General features: G+C 42.0%; 4 protein-coding genes across 4 annotated transcripts; 2 read left to right on the top strand and 2 right to left on the bottom strand.

Annotated features, from left to right (window-relative positions):
• Positions 1 to 3850: 3850 nt before the first annotated feature.
• Positions 3851 to 11191, top strand: CycT (Cyclin T). The gene is made up of 4 exons (XM_064685173.1): positions 3851 to 5246; positions 5363 to 5408; positions 6793 to 7367; positions 7432 to 11191. The coding sequence occupies exons 1-4, from the start codon at positions 4649 to 4651 to the stop codon at positions 9645 to 9647; spliced, it is 3435 nt and encodes a 1144-aa protein (XP_064541243.1). The 5' UTR covers positions 3851 to 4648; the 3' UTR covers positions 9648 to 11191.
• A 398-nt stretch (positions 11192 to 11589) lies between these two features.
• On the bottom strand, positions 11590 to 12729 carry LOC135430490 (serine protease 3-like). Its single transcript, XM_064685174.1, has one exon. The coding sequence runs from the start codon at positions 12698 to 12700 to the stop codon at positions 11894 to 11896; it is 807 nt and encodes a 268-aa protein (XP_064541244.1). The 5' UTR covers positions 12701 to 12729; the 3' UTR covers positions 11590 to 11893.
• Positions 12730 to 14025: 1296 nt separating this feature from the next.
• On the bottom strand, positions 14026 to 14915 carry LOC135430504 (serine protease 1-like). The gene has a single exon (XM_064685193.1). It carries the CDS (start codon positions 14879 to 14881, stop codon positions 14090 to 14092), a length of 792 nt encoding a protein of 263 aa, XP_064541263.1. The 5' UTR covers positions 14882 to 14915; the 3' UTR covers positions 14026 to 14089.
• Positions 14916 to 16749: 1834 nt separating this feature from the next.
• On the top strand, positions 16750 to 17728 carry LOC135430513 (serine protease 1-like). The gene is made up of 2 exons (XM_064685212.1): positions 16750 to 17037; positions 17094 to 17728. The coding sequence occupies exons 1-2, from the start codon at positions 16772 to 16774 to the stop codon at positions 17647 to 17649; spliced, it is 822 nt and encodes a 273-aa protein (XP_064541282.1). The 5' UTR covers positions 16750 to 16771; the 3' UTR covers positions 17650 to 17728.
• The last annotated feature ends 271 nt before the right edge of the window (positions 17729 to 17999 follow it).

Genomic DNA, 17999 nt, shown 5'->3' with positions numbered 1-17999 from the left:
CATATGTATGTGTGTGGTAAGCTACATTTAATTGTTTCGATCAATGCGAGGTGGGTTTTTTTGTACATGTTGAGTTTTTGTTAGGTCTAAGAGAGGACACATCAGATTTAAGCGCGGAAGAGAGTATAAATTACATAGCTGCTAGGCCTATGCATATATGTATACACATATACATATATATGCATAATGTATATATACATAGTAAATAATTATTATGTATACAGAGAAGCAAACATGCTAAAAAAGTAAAATTCTGTAGTAATTAATGATCTATTCATTGGCTTTAGTGTTTTAACTGTAACATTTAATTATTATTACAATGCATATTGTTATTATTATTGATTATTATTATTATTATATTATTATTATTATTGATTGATTGATTGATTATCGATGAAGAGTTCTTATTGATATTTGATATGTGTATGTATGTGAAAACTTATAGCTACGAATTACTGTATACACCTACAACAAAGCCTAGCCTAATATATCTAATAACCCTACACCCTAACCCTACCACTCCCCCCTAACTATACCCGCTTCTCCCCTCTAGCCCAAGCACCCTACGGTTACATACACATACACTACCAGACGTAGCATACGAGTTCTACAAAAGTAGTTTAAAGAGAAATAACTGTATTTGTGTGCGTTTTCGGGCTCATTGTTTTTGTTGCTTATTTTATTAAGGAGATGAGAAATATTTCATAGTTTTAATTAGGTTTATGCCTATCGATAGTTTATTTATTTAAGTGTTTCTTCTACATTATACCTATATACCATACCCTGCCCAATATCCTAACTGGAGCCACAGTACACACCCGTTCACGGCAACGCGCCCAACAAATGTTGTAGCTTGTGGTCAACAACTTTCTTGTAATTATTAACTTGTAAGTTTTGTATATTTAAAGAACAGAAAACAAACAAACAAACACACACACACACACACAACAAACAAAAGGAGCAGCAGAGCAACTAATTCTGTGTTTGGTTCACTTTGCGGAGCTGCACTGTACAAGTACCGTTCAAAAGAACCAGCTCCGCAAAAACGAACCACAAAGCATGCTAAGCAGTTATAAAAAGAAAACTCTGAAAAAATAACCATTCTTTACGAAATCAACTTGAAATACAAAACAAACAACTTTTGGTCTGAAGTTTATGTCTGAAATATATTTGTTAACGCTTTTTGTTACGTCACACTGCCACAACTCAACCAATATACAAAAAACAGTTCCAAGTTCTGCAAATGCAACGGAAACTTTCAATGCAACACACACACAGACACAGACACACACACAGACACACACACACACGTACACCAACAATTTCCAAACACTGCCCAAACGTGCAATCTCTTAAATGCATAAACTAAACTAAAGTTAAACTAAAGCAAAAGTAGAAGAAAGTTAAAAGATACCAACAAACTCCTAGTTCTATTCTATTCAATATTTCTTTTATACTTATGTAGTTGCGTTCTTCTAAGTACCTTTATCATTATCTATTATCTATTATTATTATTATCTATTATTATTATGTGTATGTCAAGAGCAACAGAATGAAAGAGTTTACGTTTTTCGATTTTTGTTCAATGATTCAAAGAATGATAATGATATATATGATGATGATGATGATGATGATGATGATAATAAACGGAAGTGAGTTTTGAGTTTAACTCTGTTCATTGTAAACATTTTTTATGATTATTTTTTATTTTTTATTATTAAAATAAAATTATTATTTCAATATGCATGCGTTTTATTTTATTCGAAAAATCGATAAATCGATAACAAAAGCGATAAATCGATCAAAACAAAAACAAAAGATCTTCGATCCGAAAAAAAAACATACAAATATTTGCAACCCGTTACAAATTTGAAATCTACATATACCTCCCATTTAAAGTGCATATAAGACATAAGTTATGAAACAATTATATATATATTCAAAGTCTATACAATACCATATTTATTCTACGGAGCAGATTGAATATTTTAGATAAATTTAGACGATGCATTTTATAGCTTAAGCCAGACATTTTCATGTAGTATGTGCTTGGGCCATATGTCTATTAGAGATGAGGACTCAGTTTTTGAGGTTTCGAGCATGAGATCGGGAGCAGCAAGTGCGTTTATATGTCTATCTAAATATATATACTTATTATAGGGTTTAAGATTACGCATAACATAACGTGAATCGACATAATTCTTAAACATATTTTCATGCTATACGTATGATCAAGTTTGAACAATTTACACATAGAACAATCGAACAGTACGAAAACAAAGATAAATGTACGCAAGTGCAACGAAAATCGGAAAATCGGACAGATTAGCCGATAATTAAAATAGTAAAAACAGCTTTACAACTCGAAGCCACAGCAAAAGGGTTTTATTTGAAGAATTTCTCCGGTTTTTGTATTCTCTTTTATTTAATTGTAACTTTTTTAAGGAAATAGCATCGAAATATTATGTTTTGCTTTATATTGCAAGGGTTCAAAATCGGAGATCAAAAACAAATCTATTGTGCACTGTAATTGTATATAATCAACTTCTGGACCTCATGTTTCACTTATTAGTCGTAGTTCTATAATTACGTATTAATATATATATATACAACAATTATAAAGAATGTGTGTATTTGTTAAATTGGATCGGAATTAACAAAGAACAAAACACATGCTGGATAAGACCAACTAAATTAAAGATTAGATTTCAAGAAGAAGATCTGAAGGATCTGTAGCAGAACTAAGGCAAATACTTACTTTATTGGTACTTAAATGAAAGAGGACAACGTGTGGAATTAGATTTAAGATCGAGTGAGCTAATTTATGAAGTTTGATATTGAATGCAATTCATTTTGGATTATCGGGAATCGGGAATCGGGAATGGTCTCCATTAGCTAGTTGAAACGAGAGTTGGGTTGGAAACGGTTTTAGCGAATCTGTTGAAAAGATAATATGTAGTTTATATATATATATATATGGTATATACCCAATCATATGTGCATCTATATTTAAGCACTATGCTACACAATTTAAGTTTCATTTATGTATGTATATTCTTCAGGCGAATCAAAAAAACGTCTGCATTAAAATCAGCAAATGCGAGCCACAAATTAGTAATTAGATCGGAAAAAGAGCGAAACATGAGATATGTAGATGACTTTATGGGTCAACAATTAATTTTAACAACTAAAATAAAAAAACAGATGACGAAAATGAAATGGAAATCTGATGGAAATAGCATAATTATTTACTGTTATGGAAACGTTAGAGTTTTAAGATTTTTAGCTAAATTTTGTATATTTTAATCTACAGATTGCTATAAAAAATATATATACATACTTATATATTATCTGTTTTATAAATAACATAAATAAATGAGACTAAAAAACAACTTGCACTTATTATCTTAAGTATTTGTTAATATGATAACTTTGTCAAACAAGTTTACAATTGCGGAACACGTTATGGCGTATTCAAGTCAAAAAGCTAGCTGCTATGACACCTTTCTTTAACATGCGCACCACGTACGACCTCTGCTAATGTTAAACTGGCACTGTTATTCATATGTTATGTGAGCGCTCATGGTACGCTGCTATGGCTCTTTTATTATTCCATTAAAAAACTAAATTTTATGCAGATAAAGTAAGTTGTTGATACTTCTTTAATTTCGTTTTAATTATAATTATTTGAAGTTTTAAAATTCGAGGGGTGCATTTAACAGTGTATATCGGTAGTGAAAATACCACCACAATATCGCGCATCGTGACCAGCATGGCCGATATTTTAGCATAGCGATATAAATGGTATCGATATGCGAATGCGATTGCGACGGCCATACTGTAAATACATATACACATACATACATTTTTTTCTTTTTGTGTCATTGTGCGTTCCAAAACCAAAATCACATTTTTGCGATGCATTTGCATTGCAAATTATAGAACAAAAATGAGGTGTTTTTGTGTGGCGAAAAGGCAATAACAACAATGATAACAATGAATTGATGTACAAGTTGCATAACGAACGTCGTCGGGCTCGTCTATGTATGTCCGTCGCTGAGCAGTCGCAATTTCCAGAAAACCACACACACACACATACACGCTTACACACTAGCGCACACTCAACGCCATCAAAACAGCAGAAAAAGCAGATTTTGAATGGCGTAAAAAGTGTGAAAACTACACAAATAACTAAACAAATCGAAATCGAGTGTGCATTTTGCTACTTTCCATAGCAAATGTGTTGTGGCAGCCGCAGCAGACGCGCAGCATTAGCAGCAGCAGCAGCCCAGCCAGCGTCAGCCACCTTTCCCTCCTACACCACGCCACAAGCCAGTACAATACCAATACAAACGCATTTGCTGCTACGGCCGACAAAGAAAAACGAGACTCTGCTTGTGCTTCTTCTTCTCAATCGTACAGTTCCTACGACGACAACAACAATATTTGACTCAGCTGCCAAGCCAAAACATCTATTGAAATTAATTCAAATTGCTGTAAAACTGTGCGTGTTGTGTTGCCTCTTCAATTCGCAACGAGTAAACGGCTTGCATGTGTATTTAACAAATCGCAAACCATCCCAAGAAGAAGTAGCCGAAGAAGAAGAAGACGAAGTCAACGCGTGTGTGTCTGTTTGTGCGTGTGAGCCATGAGTCTGTTGGCAACGCCCGCGGGCGTCCCGAACGCTGCCGCTCTCTCAACTGCAACGGGCAGCGTCGCCGCCAGCGGCAGCAGCAGCAGCAGCAACAACAACAACAATAACAGTAATAACAACAATTTACCGTTTGAGAAGGATAAAATCTGGTACTTCAGCAACGAGCAGCTGGGCAACTCGCCCAGTCGCCGCTGCGGCATCAAGTGCGACGATGAGCTGCACTACAGACAAATGACGGCGTATTTGATACAGGAGATGGGCCAGCGGCTGCAGGTGTCGCAGCTGTGCATCAATACGGCAATTGTTTACATGCATCGATTCTATGCGTTCCACTCGTTCACACATTTCCATCGCAATTCCATGGCCTCGGCCAGCCTGTTCCTGGCCGCCAAGGTGGAGGAGCAGCCGCGCAAGCTGGAGCACGTGATTAGAGCGGCCAACAAGTGCCTGCCACAGACAACCGAACAGACCTATGCTGATCTCGCCCAGGAGCTCGTCTTCAATGAGAACGTGCTGCTGCAGACGCTCGGCTTCGACGTGGCCATCGATCATCCGCACACGCATGTGGTGCGCACGTGCCAGCTGGTCAAAGGTAGGCACCATGCTCTAAAACAAAATATATCCCAAAAAATACAAATGCCATTTAAATGCAATGGCTGCGTGCCAATTAGAGCAATTGTGAATTGATAACACTGTGATATATTTTAGCATGCAAGGATCTGGCGCAAACCTCCTACTTCTTGGCCTCAAACAGGTATGGCTAATACAGCTAACGGTATCCCAGATACTGATACTGGCATACTCCACCAAGCGTATGGTATAAACGGGCTTGTGTTTGTTCGTGTGCGTGTGCGTATGTGTGTGTGTGGGCCCGCTTAATGCAACCTCTGGGTACAGCTACTACACAAAAGAGTCAAAAATCATTTAGGTCATTTGTGCGCGCGTCCCTTTTGACAGCTTTACCTGTGCTAAGGTCATTAAATGCTGTTCCCTGAGCAAATTATCCAGCTAACAGTTGACCTTCTTATGACACCTTTCCTTACTTACTTACGATTTTGTATACCCTTGCAGATGGTTTTACACGAGATGCGTAGCACATTGTGGAGGACATCTCTTACCCTATAAAGTATATAGATATATATGATTGGTATGATGAGCTTGGTTTGCCTTGTCCGTCTGCACATCTGTTTCCTTTCCAATTCTATTATTTCGGTTTTTAATCTATATTAATGTATCCGCATATTTGCTATAGACAGCACATATATATGTCGAATTTGGCCCGATCGGAGCTCAGTATCATATTAATTGCTCGAGTTTTTGTTTGTTTTATACAAACTTAACAATTATGAGCGGTACTATGCTCCAAGCAAGTCGTATTTAAATCGATCTACTATAGCTTATAGCTCTCATGGGGAACATTAGATATTGATATGCATATTCCACACATCCGCTATGTATTTGCAAGGGTATTTCGACTTCGGCACGCCGAAGTTAACTTTTCTTGTACCTGTATTTGTTACATGTCTTAAAAAGTTCATAAATTGTGATCATATTTGAATGATAATCCACAACTTGTGTATGATTATTATGAAAGCGATTTAATGTTTCTTTTAATCGCCAAGCAACCTTTGACATACTTATTGCGAGCAAATATTGAGTATCCTTTAATAAAAGAAATACTTATCATATCATCAAAACCCACAATTCTGGTTTTTTGTGCTTGGGAATATGCGATTTTAAAGTTTCCAAATTATACTTTAGTAAGGGCATTTAAAATACTTGGTTTTTAAGAATTTTTAGATAGAAAATATAATATATAAGAATATCATATAGTTAAAGAATATGGCCTCTGCTAAAACGAATACTATATCATGACTAGTCAGGAGCTTGAACCCGGTTCCCCGTTCCGTTGCTTGAGCGGACTGCAATATTCGCATCTCATTTCTGAAATTGGAAGCGGATGTTTTTTACAAATTTGTACTACCAACAAATCGTTTGGACTGCTCCCAAATATGCCAGCATATACATATACACACGCACACACATGCATATGATCGCCAAAAATATGATAGCATTCGAAATACTCTTCTGCAAACAATTATTTAAATGCACGCTTTGTCCTTGTTCGAAACTGTTAGCCTGCATCTGACCTCGATGTGCCTGCAATATCGACCCACTGTGGTTGCCTGCTTCTGCATTTATTTGGCCTGCAAATGGTCGCGCTGGGAGATACCACAATCGACTGAGGGCAAGCACTGGTTCTACTATGTGGACAAGAGCGTTTCGCTGGAGCTGCTCAAGCAGCTGACGGATGAGTTCATTGCCATCTACGAGAAGAGTCCGGCCCGGCTCAAGTCGAAGCTCAACTCGATCAAGGCAATTGCACAGGGCGCCAGCAATCGCACGGCCACCAACAGCAAGGACAACAAGCCTAAAGAAGACTGGAAGATGAGCGAGATGATGAAGGGCTATCACTCCAACATCACGGCGCCGCCGGAGCTAATGAATGGCAGCGACAGCCGCGACTCATCGCAGTCGGCCCTGCTGCCGCCGCCGAGCATGGTGCCGTCGCAGCAGAGGCGTAGCGATGGTAGCCATCAGCGTTCGTCATCGGTGGGCGGTGCTCCAGGTAACTCGTCCTCTTCTACCTCCTCCTCATCGAATCACAAGTTGCCAAATTATCCAGGCGCCCTGCCGCCCGAGGCACACGGAGGTATGTTATGCAATACGAGGCAACAGCTTGTGGCATTCCCTAATGATGTGTACCCCTGTTTTAGATCACAAATCGAAGCAACCCGGCTACAGTAGTCGTGCGCCCTCCGGCCATCAGTCGAGCTCCTCATCATCGGCGCAGCGTGGCAGCACCGGCGGCTCGTCGACGGGCAGCGGTCAACGCAGCTCGTCGAGCCAACCGTCTGGACGACTACCCATGCCCATGGACTATCACAAATCCTCTCGTGGCATGCCGCCCGTAGGCATGCAACCCCATGGCGGCCACAAGATGTCGACCAGTTCCAAGCCGCAGCAGCAACCGCCGCCGCTCTTGGACAGTCGCAGCAGCTCATCCGCCTCAAGTGCATCGTCTGCAGCGGGCGTTTCCTCCAAAGATGTCAGCAAGTCGGGCAGCAGTAAAATGTATCCTAATGCGCCGCCGTCCTACAGCAACAGCGGACCCAGCAATCCGCTCATGTCCCGGGGCGGTTACCAGAGCAGCAGCAGCGCAGCAGGTGTTGGCAACAATGGTGCGCTGCCGCCGCCGCCCGCTGGCTATGGCAGCCATGGCTCGCATCGCAATAAATCCGTCTCGTCATCAAGCTCATCGTCATCCGTCCACAGCATGCCGCCGTATGAGCAGCAGCTGCCCTATGGCCAGAGCCAGGCAGTGCCCAACTACAATCATATGCAGCAGCAGCTGCCGCCGCTGGATGCGGGCGCCACGTCAATGTCGCAGCAGCCGCAGCAGCAGCAGCAGCTTGGCAAGAACAATTCGCTGTTCAGTCCGGAGTGGAGCGACATCAAGAAGGAGACGCAATTCAATGGACTGCTGCCACCGCCGCCGCCAGGACCTGCCCACGACAGTCTAGGCTTCAAGCTGAACAGTCATGCGCGAGACCGCGACAGCCCCAAGAAGGATCGCCTGACGCCCACCAAAAAGGACAAGCATCGCAACACGCTGCCACACGGCAGCGGCTCGAGCAGCACTGCGAAGCCCATGCTGCCGCCGCACAAGAAGCCCCATGGGGAGCTGCTGCCCAGCGAGCTGGCGGGCCCAAGTCGCGATGTGGGCAATCTGAAGCGCGCCAACGAGATGTCTGGCAGCCAATACGGACTCAACAAGCTGGACGAGCACGACGGCAGCTTGCCGCGCGACAAGCTGCGCAAGCTGGACAGCAGTGTCGGGCTGCCGGGCTATCCCAGCTATGAGGACAAGCATGCGCCGCTGTCGATGTCGAACGGTGGCATTGAGACAACGCCCGATCTGGTGCGCACGCTGCTCAAGGAGAGCCTGTGCACAACAAATGGCTCGCTGCTGAAGCCGGATTCGCTGACTATGCCCGGACTGAAGCCGCCGGCCGAACTCTTGGAGCCGATGCCGCCGACCACTCAGCTGCACATGAAGAAGGATTCGCTGGCTGCGCCCACAAATCTGATGACCAACAATTTGTCTGCGGCACCTGCCATGGAGCTCGATGCTCTGACCAAGCTGGGCGATGCCAAGGAACTGGAGGCGGCCGGCAAGTCCGAGAAGAAAAAGAAGAAGGACAAGCACAAACACAAGGAGAAGGACAAGTCAAAGGACAAGCCGGACAAGGAGGAGCGCAAGAAACACAAAAAGGACAAGCAAAAGGAGCGCAGCAGCAAGGACACATCCATGGACTCGCTCAAATTGGTCATCAAGACGAACACGGCCACCGCCAATCCCAACGGCAGTCTCCAAGTGGGCACCGCTGCGCCGCTCAAACTCAAGATCAGCAAGAACAAGGTGGAGCCGAATAACTATTCCTCCGCCGCCGGGCTATTGCCGATACCAACAGCGCCTGGCTTTGGCATGGCACCGCCTGCGCCGGGCACAGCTCCTCCAGCAGGCGTACCTGCCGGTGGCCAGCAGCAGCAGCAGCCGCCGCCGCCCGTTTTGCCCGGCTATGGGGGCTACAACAGCTCGTCGAACAGCACGAGCAGCAGCAGCAGCAGCAGTAGCAAAAAGAAGCACAGCGATCGGGATCGCGACAAGGAGAGCAAGAAGAGCAAAACTCAAGACTATGCCAAGTACAATGGAGTCTCTGGCGGCGGCGTTTATGCGCCTCTAGGCGGTGCTGGCGCCGCGTCCAGCACGCAGGCGTCAGTCGCCAGCCTGCTGGGTCTGCCGCCGAGCATGACGACCGCGTCGTCAACGGCCAACTCCTCCTCCTCCTCCTCCTCGATGGTGATGGCGCCCACAAGTGTTGCCGCCGGCCTTGTACCCTCTGCGCTGCCCATCTACAACAAGAAGTAGTCGTAGTCAACGTAGTCGCCAGCCCGCAGCGCCCGAGTCCCAGGAGTCCTTGTTCGCTGCAGTTAACCACGTCGTTTTTTTTTCAACAACCCACAAGTTTACAACCTTTGATATAGTTTGTATGTAATTGTAACCTATTAAGCATACGGTAGTCGTAATTGTTGGTGAGATGCATTAGTTGGCTAAGTTATTATCGGAACCATTTTAGTTAAGCGCAAACCCCGCTACCAACTACCAACATCGCCGATCCCGATCCGGGTCCGGGTCCGGGTAGTTGTGTCCCAGCATCTAATGATAATCAAGTAACTCGAAGACAAGCAAAACTTCAAAAACTTTTGTACAGCATTAATTAATTTGTAATTATAACACACACACACACACGTACACACCTATAGACCTACACATACAGAGCATAATTGTAAAAGGATTATATTGTGAAAGCAACTCCTTTCGATTGCAGGAACAGCTCATATATAGCTGAGCAGCACGGCCGTTTAGTATATAAGTTAGTAAATCAAATACCCATACAAGTGCACACACACACACACATACCGACACACCTACACACCTACACACACACACACACACTCATTCAACTGTTGTATATAGCCACCAGAGAAACAATTTCCGCTTAGCTAAAAATACGGCCCCTAACTAATGCAAAACAAAAAGAAACGAATCGTAATTTTTGAGAAAAACATTCAATTTAAATCGAGGAGCAAATCAAGTGCCGTGCGCTTTAATTATAAATTAAAGATGCGCGCGTGCGCTGTTAAATAAATAAAAAAAACAAACAAACAAAAAACAATTTAGAAACCACACGTAAACTTATATAAACTAAATACATACAAACACACACACACAAACACATAAATTATTTGAATTAAATAATAGTATGAAAATGAACGCCGTTAAATTGTGTGAAATTAATTTTTAGTTAGCAAAGTTTTTCGTTTTCAGTTATTTTTTATTATTATGATTATTTTCATTTTATTTACAATGAATTCGCATTACTTTTAGTTTTAATGGTTGCAACAAACAACAACAACAGCAGCAGCTAAATAAATGTTTCAATGAAGCAAATATGTTAAAAAAAGAAAAGAAAAGGAAAAGTTGTCTTAACGTAGCTTTCAGTTGTTTTTAATTATTAATTAAATAGCATTAAAGTGAATATGAATAATAAATTGTTGTGCAACACGAAAGCTAAAAAAAAAGAAAAACACAAAACGTGTGCAAAATTAAACGTCGTAACGTTTCGAGCATAAGTAATACATAAAGAAACAAAAACTAAAAGCTATGAAATATATGAAATTAAGCGAAAACAAACAAAACAAACAAAAAATTTACCTATATCAAAGGGCATAACTTATGTAATTTTCGACTAGAGCAAAACACAAAGAAAAACAAATTTAATCAAACGTTGCGCGTTTTCCAACACTATTCGATTTCTAATTATTGCATTAAGCTACCCACAAACAAACAAAACAAAAACAATTAAAAACAAAAACAAAAAACTTTAAGCTATGTACTAACCACACACATACGATATACATACATATTCATATTTGGAAAATCGAAAATGTTATTTAAGTTGCGTGAAATTTCCAAAACCAAAAAACAACAAAAAAAAAAAAGAAAACTTTGCTATTGCTAATCCACAAAAAAAAAAAGCAACAACAGCAGCAAAAGTAATTAGGTATAAAAAAAAAACACGTAATTGTACGCGTAATTTCTATCTCTTAATTTTTTCCCCCCTCTATTTTTTAAGTTTTGTACATAGATGAAAAACAAAAATGGCATTCGGAAAGTGCGCTAATCGCGGGTTTCATTGGAAACGTTTAGCTGTTTCGAATATGAAAACTCGAAAGCGCTGTTCGAAGGTCCGAATAAAAATTTCAAAACCCAAAACAAAAGAACAATAAAAAAAAAACTTGAAAAACATAAAATAAAAAATTAACTGTTGTTTGAGTTTATTGTATAACTTGTCAAGTGTTCATTTTTATTGAAATTAAATTTGATTTGAACCAACGTTTTAGTGGGTAATGGTTCAAACCAATGCCTCGCTCTCAAGGCTATTCAATTTATTATAAATTAAATATAAATATTTTTATTAATTTAAATTTGCAATAATATTTTCAAATAGTACAAAAATATTCCTTTGAGCCAAAACGTTTTCTGAAAATTATCATTCGGTTCAGTTTGAGGCTCTGCTATTTTTGTCCCATAAATCCAGTTGAAAGTTAAGTCTAGCTATTGGCCCCAATGTGCTGCCAAATCCAGTCCAAGTAGCTGGTAACCCGCGTGAAAATGGATGGAAAACCAATCTCGCAGCCCATTGAGAGCCCGAACGAGGTGATGCCAATCAAATAGTTGTTGCTGTCCTCCTTGTAGATGAGCGGGCCGCCGGAGTCGCCTTGGCAAGTGGATCTGCCGCTGCTGGTGCTCATGCAGATCATCTGTTCGGACAGGGAGCCGCCCCAGAACAACTTGCAGCGGCTGTGCGGCATCACGGGCATTGCCACATACCGCAAGGTTGGCGACGTGGAGTTGGAGCTGTCGCTGTCCCGGCCCCAGCCGGATGCATAGGCCGTGGCCTGTTCATAGCTGGAGTAGGAGCCATTCAGACCTCGGGGCAAGTCGGCAGCTCTCACCCGATCGCTGAACTCCACGAAAGTTGGCAGCCTCACGAGAGCTATGTCATTGGCCACGGTGCTGGCTGTCCAATTGGCATGCACTATGATGTGGGATCTCGTCACGTAATAACGCTTCTGGCCCGGCTCGCAACTGTTTGTAACATTAATTGCGCCCAAATAGACCGTGGCACGCTTCGCTCCATCCATGCAGTGGGCAGCCGTGAGAATCCATCGATGCGATACCAGAGTGCCGCCACACCAGGTGCTGGCATTGCCAAATGATACGTTCAAGCCCACCTGGTAGGGAAACTGACCCGCCTCAGCTAGATCCCCGTTCGTAATGCGATGACCGAGATTCCCGATGTCCGCTTGAGCTATATGGAGGGTCAATAATATCGTTACTGCCAATAACAACTGCATCTTTCAAAAACAATCAACAAATTAGTAACTGCATTAAACATTCCCTTTGGTTATATACCGAAAGAAACTGCGTCGCAATTGAATCGAGTGCCTTATCAACAACAACTATTAAGAGCTCAACCCTCAAAAACTAAGAGCCTGCACATGATAAATGAACTGTGCTGTAATCCATTCAGATTGCAACATATAAAAGCAAAAATTGCAGATACTGTAATACTTTTTCATTATGTCAAACGCAGAACAGGTGTCAATTGGAGAAAGTCTTTTAAATATCGCCCTCCTAAGCGATTCTCATGAATTCAAGGCTTGAATTTTCATTCGTTGATAGTAAGTATTAAGTCTCAATCTCTGCGTTTATGCTTAGTCCTTGAATTCTTCCTTTCTCTTCCCCCCCCCTCCCTCCCCCCCTCCCTCTCTCTCTCTCTCTCTCACTTTTTATATCTCTCTCTTATTTATTTATTTCTCCTGCTATTTCATTATATAACTCTCTATTTCTCTGATTTTTTTCAGGAATATGTGTGTTTATATATAGAAGACCAATCCATTTTACCAATTAATTAATAATCATTTAATCTTCCATCTGGATGCGAGTTATGGGGTAAGTGCATGCATTGTTACTACAATAAGGATATTCTTTAAGACAAAGAATGCCCTGGGCATGGGTTATCTACTAGTTCATACCTCAGAAATTCAAGACGATATTAAGGAACTATGGGTTCTAAATCTTGGCAGGAAATTGTATTAAAAAGCATAAATATAAACAACCTTCTCAAAGATATTCTAAAAAGCATTCCAACAGTTAAATAACGATCGAATTTAAAATTTTTTAACGATCAGGCAAACATTAAATATCCTAAAGCTAAAATTGCTCTCAAATATAAAATATTCCTAAAGCTCGTATTCAAATTTCCCCTATATTTCAACTTTTTAAAAACAGCTCTGCTATCGGTAATAAAAAGTCCTTACAACTCCCCTTAAATTTCCCAGCTTAAGAAGGCAAATTTAAATTATGTATAAAGTGAACAATATCCCTTAAGTTCGCCTTTAAATTTCCCCTCAAAAATAGGTTAAGGCCAACTCTGCTATCGATTATAAAATATCCCTACAACACCCCTACAATTTCCCAGAATATCAGGCAAATTTAAACTATATGTATATAAACTGAACTCTGCCATCGAATATCAAATATCCCTTAAGTTCGCCTTTTAATTTCCCACTATCCTAAGAAAGACCCAAACTTCAACTTATTAAAAACAACTCTGCTGTCGTTTATAAAATATCCCTAAAACTTCCCCCTATCTCAAAAAGAAAACCCCAAGCGAGTGTACATTTGTAACGTAAACGACTGTTATGATTTTATTGTTTAATATCAGCAGTTGGAATTGTTGTTTATTTGTTGACCACGCCGCTGTGATCCTCGATCCAGTCCAGGTAGGCGGTGATTCTGGTGAAGACAGCTGGGTAGTTCCTCTCGCAGCCCAGGGACAGGCCGAAGGAGGTGGCGCCAATCAAATAGTTGATGTCGCCGTCCTTGTGGACCAGCGGGCCACCGGAGTCGCCGCTGCAGGTGGACTTGCCGCCCTTGGTGCTCATGCAGATGACCTTGTCGGTGATGAGACCGGCCCAGTACTTGTTGCAGGTGCTCGACTTCATGATGGGCATCTCCACGTAGCGCAGCACGGGAGAGACGGCGTCAGACTTGTCGCTATCGAGACCCCAGCCGGAGGCGTACGCCTGCTGATCCTCGTAGGTCGAGTAGCGGCCATCCTTCTTGGGCAGCGTGGCGGCACGGACGCGCTCATCGAAGTCCAGCTCGGCGGGCAGCTTGATCAGCGAAATGTCGTTGACGATCTTGGTGGCATCCCAATCCTCGTGCACAATAATGCCGTTCTTCTCCACATGGATGCGCTGCTGTCCGGGCTCCTCCTCCTTGATTTTGGTGGCACCAACGAACACGGTCACCGAATCGGCAGAGTCCGTGCAATGGGCAGCCGTTACGATCCAACGGTTGGAGATCAAGGTGCCGCCGCACCAGGCGCCCGAGTTGCCGATAGCAATGCTCAATCCCACCTGGTAGGGGAACTGGCCCTCGTGGGCCACCTCGCCGTGCGTGATGCGGCCATCCATGGGCGCTGCCACCGCGGTGGCCAGCAGAGCAGCGAATGCAACAAACAACTTCATGATCCGTATCAGGGGAACTTTCTGACTCGTTCCACGGCGAATCTATCATTTTTATAGCCAGCCCCTCCAATCACTCGCCCACGTCAACGCAGCCGGAGCAATATCTTATCGGAGTATCTCCCGAGACGGACCCTCGAGAAGGGGACAGATAAGGGGCGCGTGCGCATTTTACGTGTCCTGAAATATGAACTCTTCAGAGATCTCTTATTAAACTGATTAGATTCGATATTTTCGCTAGAAAATCAATCAAATTAATTGAACAAATAATTGGCAGCCGAGTATTCTTGTTATTATCAACAACAGTGCCGAGATTTCAGTAAACTAATCGCGAGCAGGCGAATCAATGGACAACTTTTAAGACCATCCACATTGGGACTGGGTTATACCATAATTTTACTCCGTCTGAAGTGCTCTGGAACCCATTCACAAAGCTCTTCAGACAGCGACTGCTTCACTTCCTCTTCACTACGTGCGACAGTTGGCTCTGCTTGTCTGCTAACTTGTCTGCTAACATAGGGGTTAGCGATAATGCTTATCGAATGCGTTTGAAACTGGTTTGTGGATTGGCTAAGGATTTCCAAAACTAAAACTTGACCGTTAAAATTCCAGACTTTGACAAAGCTGAGCTGATCTTTATGCGAAATGAAAAAAGTTATTAATCATGAGTGTCTTTACATCATTTGTAAGAAAATTCACTTTATTTAATTTTTTTGTTTTGTTTGTATGTATGTATGTACTTATGATTGTATGCATTGACGCATTTGTTTGTATATCTACTTTTATGTATGTGTGTATCTTTAGATGCATATCTGCATTTGTATGTATCTGAACTCAACCCTGGTCAATCTCACTTCCCGCTGCGCTGAAAATTAAAAAAAAAAAAAGAAAGGATTTTTCAATTGTGCTCTACTATGCGATTCTCATGAATTCAAGTAAGGCTTGCAGGATTTAACGCTTTCCTGCTAAGTGTGTGTGATAAGAGTGAGGGCAATTTAATAAAAATGTTGTGTATTTCAAAATACTTTTGAAATTGTGTCCTACTATGAGATTCTCATTTCTTGAATAGAATATTCGAAAAGTGTGAAACCTCTCTCAAATAAATTTGAACAAAGATCTTTTAGGCCGATCGGAGGATAATCAAAAGTTTCTTAAGTTTTTTTTTTTGGAATTTTGTAAAAACCTTCCTAGCTCTTACGGCTTGGGCTGTGCGTTGATCCAATCCAATCCACCAATCACTTTTTAAGATAGAGATGTTATATTTCTATATGCGAAGGCAATTCAGACCTGCTGGATTATCTCCTATTATCCAATATTTATGTCTTTTGCCTTAATTTAATTTGATTGATAAAAGATATTCAAGTAGAAGTTATTTTTCATGGAATATTTTAGATACTCTAGCACGCGACACGGTTGAAACCAAAACATTTTTTAATATTTAAATGCGTAATAAGAATGGTGCTCGAAAAGATAGCGCAGTCTGAGCGATGACGCTGGAGAATGGCAATGAATGTTGAGAAAGTAATGGTATATATTTTATATAGACTATATGGTTATATATATATTTAATCATATTACAATACGCGCAACTTGTCAAAGCTCCAGTAAATAGATAAATAGAGAACTATTATTTAGCAAACAATCCTATCTCTCTCGCGAGAGTGTAAAGTTTGCGGACTTGTGGCATATCTTAACTATTTAGCAGACCACAAAATTGAACAGAACCAAAGATTAATTTTTAATTTAACCGATAAGAGTGGGAGAGTTACAAGAGGGCAGCTCTTGACAAGGTGCACTATCAAAAAAATAGAAAACGCGACGTCACCTGCGAAGCTGTTCCTATAAAAGGTGAGGATTGGCTTGATCAAGCTCATAGTCTTCATCGAAATCAACATGAAGGTGCTTATTGTATTTGCTCTGGCTTTGGCCTACGCCTCGGGATCGGCCCTGCGCGGCGATTTCGAAATTCAGCCACGTAATGTGTACGCGCCCGTCCTGGAAGGACCCGGCGGACGCATCACCAACGGCGAGGATGCCAGTGCTGACCAATTCCCCTATCAGGCTGGTCTATCCCTGAAGATTGGCTCCTCCTCCGCCTGGTGCGGTGGCTCCCTGATTGGCCACGAATGGATCCTGACCGCCGCTCACTGCACCGATGGGTAAATTTTGGCTGGGATTCCAGAGAATTTCCGCTAATCGCTCTTCCGTAATTTAGTGTCGATTCCGTCGATGTCCATTTGGGCAGCACTGACCGCAACAGCCCCAAGGTTAAGCACTCCGTCAGCAAGGATGACATCATCATCCACGAGGGCTGGAACTCCAGGACTCTGTTGAACGACATCTCGCTCATCCGTATTCCTCATGTGGATTACAGCGATGCCATTCGCGCCGTCGATCTGCCCCGCGAGGAGTCTCACTACTCCACCTACGTTGATGATGAGGTCATCGCCTCCGGCTGGGGCCGCACCTCGGACTCCTCCAGCGGCGTTGCTGCCCATTTGCAGTACGCTCACATGAAGATCATCTCGAACACATCTTGCATGAAGACCTACGGCACCACCATCCGTTCCTCCAACATCTGTGTGTCGACCTCAGCTTCCGTTTCCACCTGCAACGGCGACTCTGGCGGCCCCCTGGTGCTCGCTTCCAGCAAGGTCCAAATCGGTCTGACCTCTTTCGGCTCCTCTGCCGGCTGCGAGAAGGAGCTGCCAGCTGCCTTCACCCGTGTGACCAGCTACCTCGATTGGATCAAGCACCACACTGACATCTAAACTAATCGGGACACTAAACGTGCTTTCAGTTGAAGTGCTCGAAATTTGATTAAACTAAAGAACACAAAGATTTTTAAAATTTCTTAGTTTTTATTGAGTAGTGCATTTCCGGGAGGGTGGACTTGTTTTGGGTCATGGGAAAAACTGATGCGGGAAATGCAATCTGATAAAATACGATCCCTCATAAATAAGAAACACAAATTGAATTTTATATTTTTTTTTTATTTGAATTTGTTTTTTATAGTTTTTTTTCTTTCTGTTTTTTGTTCGCGTTTGTCTCAGTTTGAAACATATATTTTTTTGCGGTTTTTATCATAATTTGACTTTAAAGTTTATTTAGGATTTATTCG

This window comes from Drosophila montana, unplaced genomic scaffold, assembly GCF_035044405.1.
Source record: "Drosophila montana isolate Dmon_TW-CO22-7 unplaced genomic scaffold, ASM3504440v1 contig_3029_1, whole genome shotgun sequence".
In the NCBI taxonomy this organism is placed as follows: domain Eukaryota; kingdom Metazoa; phylum Arthropoda; class Insecta; order Diptera; family Drosophilidae; genus Drosophila; species Drosophila montana.
The sequence above is the reverse complement of the archived record's forward strand: the minus strand, read 5'-3'. Positions and strand labels throughout refer to the sequence as shown.

Coding starts and splice junctions, on each gene's coding strand:
- CycT (XM_064685173.1), top strand. CDS start 4,649: ATGAGTCTGTTGGCAACGCCCGCGGGCGTCCCGAACGCTGCCGCTCTC. Junction 5,409..6,792: donor TACTTCTTGGCCTCAAACAG/GTATGGCTAATA, acceptor CGAAACTGTTAG/CCTGCATCTGACCTCGATGT. Junction 7,368..7,431: donor GCCGCCCGAGGCACACGGAG/GTATGTTATGCA, acceptor CCCCTGTTTTAG/ATCACAAATCGAAGCAACCC.
- LOC135430490 (XM_064685174.1), bottom strand. CDS start 12,700: ATGCAGTTGTTATTGGCAGTAACGATATTATTGACCCTCCATATAGCT.
- LOC135430504 (XM_064685193.1), bottom strand. CDS start 14,881: ATGAAGTTGTTTGTTGCATTCGCTGCTCTGCTGGCCACCGCGGTGGCA.
- LOC135430513 (XM_064685212.1), top strand. CDS start 16,772: ATGAAGGTGCTTATTGTATTTGCTCTGGCTTTGGCCTACGCCTCGGGA. Junction 17,038..17,093: donor GCCGCTCACTGCACCGATGG/GTAAATTTTGGC, acceptor TCCGTAATTTAG/TGTCGATTCCGTCGATGTCC.